The sequence below is a fragment of the Xenopus tropicalis genome, chromosome 8, assembly GCF_000004195.4.
Source record: "Xenopus tropicalis strain Nigerian chromosome 8, UCB_Xtro_10.0, whole genome shotgun sequence".
NCBI classification, from domain to species: Eukaryota; Metazoa; Chordata; class Amphibia; order Anura; family Pipidae; genus Xenopus; species Xenopus tropicalis.
Genome location: NC_030684.2, coordinates 121,682,647 through 121,690,764, shown reverse-complemented (window position 1 = coordinate 121,690,764; position 8,118 = coordinate 121,682,647). Strand labels below are relative to the sequence as shown.

General features: G+C 40.5%; 1 protein-coding gene across 1 annotated transcript; it reads left to right on the top strand.

Annotated features, from left to right (window-relative positions):
• Positions 1–2,358: 2,358 nt before the first annotated feature.
• or11h4 (olfactory receptor family 11 subfamily H member 4) lies at positions 2,359–3,180 on the top strand. Its single transcript, XM_002937427.2, has one exon. The coding sequence runs from the start codon at positions 2,359–2,361 to the stop codon at positions 3,178–3,180; it is 822 nt and encodes a 273-aa protein (XP_002937473.2).
• Positions 3,181–8,118: the final 4,938 nt, after the last annotated feature.

Below are 8,118 nucleotides of genomic sequence, written 5' to 3'. Positions count from 1 at the left end.
AGGCAGCTGTGTACTGATCTGCAGAAAAACACACTTAATTGCCCCACAATTATTCCTGTTTGTCACAAATGTAAAAAATAAACATACCCTCTGTAGTTTTGTTTTCAATATGCGTTTTTTTTTAATATACGTTCAACCACATCTTTAACAAAAAGGCAATAGCTATGGCTTCTTCTTCAGAAGTTATTTACTCATAAAAGAACACAGATGTTTTAGGGAGGTTTCATATAGTCCTACAACTCCCAAATCTCAGAAGCTGTAGGCTAATTGGGGGTGGAATACTCCTCCTTTCTATTGTGACATCTGCAAAAATCTAAAGAGAAGTTACTTCAATGTTAAATTAGAAGTGTCCAATTTTTTTCTCTGCTTCATATGTGTATAATAAGAAAAATGATTCACGTATATCGAATAATAATGATAATAATTAATAATAAAAAGCAGGTCATTTGTTACAACTTTCATTCAAAAAGATACATTTGTAATACAGTAAAAAGTTTAAAACTGCACAGAAAATGTTACTATGGGTACCTGTGATCAGTTCAGGAACCCCAAAAAAGGTGGAAAATGTAAAGTACATTATGTACTGTAATTTCCGAGGGTATGCAACACAAAAAAGGTAATTAGCAACACAAGCAGGTAGCAGAAAGAACATTATCTTTGCATTAATGAGACTGTGGGGGTGATGAGCAAACTAAACCAAAAATAAAAATAGGGCATAAACAAAATGTTAGTGGTAGAATTTGGAGGATACCGATATAAAATGGAATATATTATGAAAGTAAATCTTTTGTATGTTAATGGATGTACATATAAGTCATAGTGGTATATTTGTAATATATACAAATAACATGGTCTCACCGGAGCCAATGATCACATCATTATGTAGGTCTAGGCAGGTTGGGAAAAGATCCATCAATGCACCAATGTAGTTCTCGCTCGTCAGGATTTTAAAACCTACCAACAGATATCCTGCCAATTTTCAGCCATATATCTGTTGGGAAGGCAGTGAGAAGTGCCCAATACGTGAGTCAATAAGCTACAGTCTGGAGGGGACAATTTGGCAGCTTATATTTGCCCTTATATATAGCCATATTAAGAAAGTCAAGTAACACAACATATAGGGGCTATGGCAGACATTATTTCTAGTCATAATGTGCACAGGGCTCGTATTCATCTACTGCACCGGCCTCCTATCCGTCTACTGCACCGGCCTCCTATCCTTCTACTGCACCGGTCTCCTATCCGTCTACTGCACCGGCCTCCTATCCGTCTACTGAACCGGCCTCCTATCCGTCTACTGAACTGGCCTCCTATCCGTCTACTGCACTGGCCTCCTATCTGTCTATTGCACCGGCCTCCTATTCATCTACTGCACCGGCCTCCTATCCGTCTACTGCACCAGCCTCCTATTCATGATAGAGACCTAGATTTGAATAAAGGTATCAAGCTTTCGAGACATGATTCCTTATTGTTTGCGTTTGAGTGGAAAATCATTTAATTAAGCATACATAAGCTTTATATTATTGCTGCACTGTGTTACATGACAGGGGGGCGGATTTATTAAGGATCATTTTGGACTGATTCCAATCAATCCATAATGGTTCTAGGATTAATGGAACCCCTGCATGAATCTGATCAAATTGAATTTCAATAAGAAATCATCATTTTTGGAGATTTCAACTCACATGTTCTAAGATAATGAATGCATGAAGGCTAGGAGAATGATATTGATTTTTTTTTTTTATTTATTGACAGTTTGGGTACAATACATTTTTGTATTAAACACGACAATGCATCTAATGGCCTTACTGCTGGGTAAAATAGTTATTTATAATAACTTTTCCCAGGTGGTCCATTATATTTATTACCAGTACAGTATCCTCAGTCTTTAGGGAAATACGTGTGTACAATGCTACACAAAGACAAACTATATAATGCCAGCAGGAAAAGTTACTTTGCAGAGACAGACCACTCTTAGACGAAGCATATTAACTCAGAATCAAAACCAGTAGCAGTAGCAAAGTAGCCCTGCAGGTATCAATGGGCGTTTTACTCATCATTCATGTAACCTATTTGGCTCTTAAACCATATTATCTTTAGTTTGCCTGTTAACACCATACTTGCATTTGGCTTATTTTCAGGTTAAGACTATCTTGGTTTCAAATCATCTACTCCAGCTTGATGGGTAAAACACATATATCCTAACATTAATATACGAAGTACATGGAAATAATTTACCCAGCTGGCTAAAGGGCTTGATAAGGAATGCTGGGAATAAATCTAGCTGTTGAAAACTGCGAGTGTTATAAGACCTTATTCTAGTGCTGTGCATTTATGAGTGCTACAGAGCCTTATACAATGTCTTCTGCTGTTAAACATAGACCTGGCTATGGGATTTCTATGCAAAATGAGAGCCAAGGTCAATATTCTGACTTTATCCTTCTGGGACATTCCACTCTCCCTGAACTACAGTTCCCATTATTCTTTATATTTCTGCTCATTTATCTGCTCACCATAACAGGAAATTCACTCATCATAACCTGCATTTGTCTGGATGCTCAGATTCAGATCCCAATGTATTTCTTCTTACAAAACCTCTCTTTCCTTGATTTATCTTGTTCGTGTAATATTCAGCCCAAAATGTTGCTTGGAATCATAACAGGGGATGGTGCTATATCTCAGATAGGATGCTTTATACAACTCTATTTCTTTGCCAGTCTGACTGTCACAGAGTTTGTTTTGTTGACAGCAATGGGATATGACCGATATTTAGCAATCTGTAAGCCCTTACACTACCCTCTTCTGATGAACAAAAAAACTTGTTTCCTGCTGGTCATTATCTGTTGGGTGGTTGGATTTCTGGATCCACTGGCTCACACAATTGCTATATCTCAATTACCTTTTTGCAGGACACATTTGATTAATCATTTCTATTGTGACTACTCAGCATTACTAAAGCTTTCCTGTGTTAAAACAACTCTGATAGAGAGTATGGCCATTCTTTTTGGCTCCCTAGTTGGATTTTCTACATTCAGCTTTACTTTGACTTCTTATATTTCCATCATCTCCACCATCATAAAGATCCATTCTGCTACTGGGAGGCATAAAGCTTTCTCCACTTGTACCTCCCACCTCACTGTGGTCTTGCTGTTCTATGGCACAATTATGATAGTTACATAGTTAGTTACATAGTTACATAGGGTTGAAAAAAGACCTGTGTCCATCAAGTTCAACCCATCCAAGTAAACCCAGCACACCTAACCCACACCTACCAATCTATACTCACATACATAAACTATAAATACAACCACTAGTACTAACTGTAGATATTAGTATCACAATAGCCTTGGATATTCTGATTGATCAAGAACTCATCCAGGCCCCTCTTAAAGGCATTAACAGAATCTGCCATTACCACATCACTAGGAAGGGCATTCCATAACCTCACTGCCCTCACCGTGAAAAACCACCTACGCTGCTTCAAATGGAAGCTCCGTTCCTCTAATCTAAAGGGGTGACCTCTGGTGCGTTGATTGTTTTTATGGGAAAAAAGAACATCCCCCAACTGCCTATAATCCCCTCTAATGTACTTGTACAGAGTAATCATGTCCCCTCGCAAGCGCCTCTTTTCCAGAGAAAACAACCCCAACCTCGACAGTCTAACCTCATAGTTTAAATCTTCCATCCCCTTAACCAGTTTAGTTGCACGTCTCTGCACTCTCTCCAGCTCATTAATATCCTTCTTAAGGACTGGAGCCCAAAACTGCACTGCATACTCAAGGTGAGGCCTTACCAGGGACCTATAAAGGGGCAAAATTATGTTCTCATCCCTTGAGTCAATGCCCTTTTTTATACAAGACAGCACTTTATTTGCTTTAGTAGCCACAGAATGACACTGCCTGGAATTAGACAACTTGTTATCAACAAAAACCCCTAGATCCTTCTCCATTAAGGATACCCCCAACACACTACCATTCAGTAGATAGTTTGCGTTTATATTATTTCTACCAAAGTGCATAACTTTGCACTTATCAACATTGAACCTCATTTTCCAGTTTGCTGCCCAGTTATCTAATTTTGTCAAATCGCTCTGCAAAGCGGCAGCATCCTGCATGGAACTTATAGTTTTGCACAATTTAGTGTCATCAGCAAAAATAGAAACAATACTGTCTATGCCCACCTCCAGGTCATTAATAAACAAGTTAAACAGCAAAGGCCCAAGGACTGACCCCTGCGGTACTCCACTAACCACACTGGTCCAATTAGAAAATGTTCCATTTACAACCACTCTTTGTACTCTATCCTTCAGCCAGTTCTCTATCCAATTACAAATATTATGTTCTAGGCCAATATTCCTTAATTTGATCATTAACCTTCTGTGAGGTACTGTATCAAACGCTTTAGCAAAGTCCAAGTAGATGACATCAACTGCCATTCCAGCATCAAGGTTCCTACTCACCTCCTCATAAAAGGCAACTAAATTAGTCTGGCAAGATCTGTTACGCATAAAACCATGCTGGCACAAACTAATAGTATTGTGAACTGCAATGTATTCAAGTACCCTATCCCTTATTACCCCTTCCAAAAGTTTTCCTACTACTGATGTCAGACTAACAGGCCTATAGTTTTCAGGCTGAGAACGGGATCCCTTTTTAAATAACGGCACCACATTAGCAATCCGCCAGTCTCTTGGCACCATGCCAGACCTCAATGAATCCTGAAAAATTAAGTGAAGAGGTTTGGCAATCACAGCGCTCAGCTCATTTAATACCCTGGGATGAATCCCATCCGGCCCTGGACCTTTGTTTACCTTTACATGTTCAAGTCTCTTTTGAATTTCCTCCCGAGTGACCCATGCGTCAGTAGCTAAATTACTAGAACTGGGCATATTACAAGGGAAGCCTTCATTATCTGGCTCCTCAGATGTATAGACAGATGAAAAATAAGAGTTCAAAATTTCAGCTTTTTCCCCGTTTTCATCAACCAACGTACCCCCCCGTGATAATAAAGTTCCCACCCCTTCTTGCTTCATTTTTTTACTATTCACATAATTAAAAAATAATTTTGGATTCTTTTTACTCCTAGCAGCAATATCCCTTTCCATCTCTATTTTAGCTTGCCTGATAGCTTTTTTGCATGCTTTATTTGCTTCCTTGTACCTGATGAAAGTTTCTGCTGTCCCAGCTAACTTGAATGCCCTAAAAGCACGTTTTTTCTTACCAACCTCGACAATAACACTTTTATTCAGCCATAAAGGTTTTGCTTTGCGATGCCTCTCCTTGCTTACAAGGGGGATATACTGTTGCGTATACCTACAAAGCAATGTTTTAAAGATGTTCCATTTTCCTTCTGTGTCTAACCCCATGAAAAGCCTTTCCCAGTTGACACATTGCAGAGATGCCCTTATACTGGCAAAGTCTGCACGTCTAAAATTGAGTGTTTTAGTTACTCCCTTATAGCGCTGTCTCTGCAGCATTATCTCAAAGGAGACCATGTTGTGATCACTGTTCCCCAAATGCTCACCCACACAAATGTTAGAGATAAGTTCATTATTATTAGAAATCACCAGGTCCAAAATAGCGTCATTCCTAGTGGGTTCTTGAACTGCCTGAAATAAAAAGTTGTCATTTAGCATATTTACAAACCTACTAGCTTTTTCTGACTTAGCCCCCCCATTACTCCAGTCAATGTCCGGATAATTAAAGTCCCCCATAACAACAACTTGACCCAGTTTTGAAGCCTCCTCCATTTGCAACAATAGCTGGGCCTCATCCCCCTCATCTATACGGGGTGGTTTATAACATACACCAATGATCATTTTCTTTGTGACCTTCAGCCCTACTGAAATTTCTACCCAAAGAGATTCGACGTTTTCATTGGTAATGTCTTTATTACATGGCTTTAAGTCTGACTTTACGTAAAGACAAACCCCTCCACCCTTTTTAATCTCTCTGTCCCTCCTAAAAAGTGTATACCCATTTAAATTCACAGCCCAGTCGCATTTATCATCCCACCAGGTCTCAGTGATACCTATTAAATCATAATTTTCAATACATGCAATAGCTTGCAGCTCCCCTAATTTACCCGACAAGCTACGCGCATTAGCCAGCATGCAGCGGAGATTATTACTTCTCCCTCTGATGTTTACATTAGCTAAGGGAGAATTAGAGCTAAGGCAATTATGAGACTGCTTTCCTTGTAACGGAAGCTCCTTATCTGATAAACTATATGCCCCCCTCACTCCTCCCCCACAACCCTTTGCTAGTCCCCCTACCCCGTCTACACTAATTTTCCCATGGAATTCTAGCTCACCCACCCCCCCCTTGTCTAGTTTAAACACTCCTCCAACCTCTTAACCATTCTCTCCCCTAGCACAGCAGACCCCCTTCCATTGAGGTGCAATCCGTCAGGGCTGTATAGATTGTACCCCAAGGAAAAGTCAGCCCAGTGCTCTAGGAACCCAAACCCTTCCTTCCTACACCAAGACTTTAGCCACGCATTTAGCTCCCTAAGCTCCCGCTGTCTCCCTAAACTTGCACGCGGCACCGGCAAAATTTCCGAAAAAATGACATTGGAGGACCTTTGCCTAATCTTAGAGCCTAGATCCCTGAACTCACTCTTTAAAGTCCCCCACCTACCGTTCATTTTGTCGTTAGTACCGATATGTACCAAGACAGCCGGGTCTTGCCCAGCCCCTCCCAATAATGTGTCAACCCGATCAACCACATGCCGAACCCTGGCACCAGGAAGACAGCAAACTGTCCGGTTGAAGCGATCCGCTTGACAGATTACCCTGTCCACTTTCCTAATGATCGAATCCCCTATAACCACCATCTGTTTAGGCCTAGCTCTGCTCTCCTCCCCACCACTACTAGTGAAACTGGTCTCCCGGCTGTTAGAGAGATCAGCCTCACCTAGAACCGCCAATCCAGAGTTCACACTCCCATCTTCTTCACACAATCTGGCAAATCTGTTGGGATGCGCAAACCCTGGAGCAGCCTCCCTTTTCCTTTTCCCCACACTAGATTTTCTAACTGTCACCCAGCTTACTGCCCTATCATCCTTTTGCTGCTCCCCTCCCCCCCTACTATCTGACCCCACTAGTTCTTGTTCAGTTAACAAGAGACCCCTCTCAAGATTGTTGATTGAACGCAGTGTTGCGACGTGTTCCTCTAGGACTCTAACGCGAGCCTCTAAAGTGGCAATTCGCTCACATCCACAACAGAGGTATGCACTTTGGAACTGTTGTTCCACAACTGCATACATGTGGCAGGCTGTGCACTGTGTCAGACCTTCAATGTTGCTACCACTCATTCTCCCAGTTACAAGAACAGTTAAACAAAAATAGGTGTAAGGACTTGTAGTAAATACCTTGTTTTACCTTATTTTTAACTCCCTTAGTGTTTAACTCCTGAGTTTATAACTCCACTTACAGAGCCCCCACTTAAAGAGCAATCACTTACAGAGCACCTACCACCAGAGCAAGCTCCACTGGAGTGCCTGTGGTTCTATTTATGCAGTCTGTAAAGGTGAACTAATCAAACCCCACCCTCCTCAAGCTGAGGGTAATTACAAGGGAATGTAACCTGCTGTAAGCCTATGGATCCCACAAACTTTGTAAATTAGCTCCAAAACTAACAATTACTTATGAAAAAAATAAATAAAACCCAACAGTAAAAAAACACAATGGTTTTGATAAAGTTAGTAAAGAATACTTATCCCTTTTTAGTTGAAATGAAAGCAAGTTGATTCAACCAGCCACCAGCCTGTTAGTAAGCAGCTCACTGGACTGCCTGTGGTTCTATTTATGCAGTCTGTAAAGGTGAACTAATCAAACCCCACCCTCCTCAAGCTGAGGGTAATTACAAGGGAATGTAACCTGCTGTAAGCCTATGGATCCCACAAACTTTGTAAATTAGCTCCAAAAACAACAATTACTTATGAAAAAAATAAATAAAACCCAACAGTAAAAAAACACAATGGTTTTGATAAAGTTAGTAAAGAATACTTATCCCTTTTTAGTTGAAATGAAAGCAAGTTGATTCAACCAGCCACCAGCCTGTTAGTCTCATGTACATAAGACCTATATCCCAATATTCATCCTCTCTGGGAAAATCT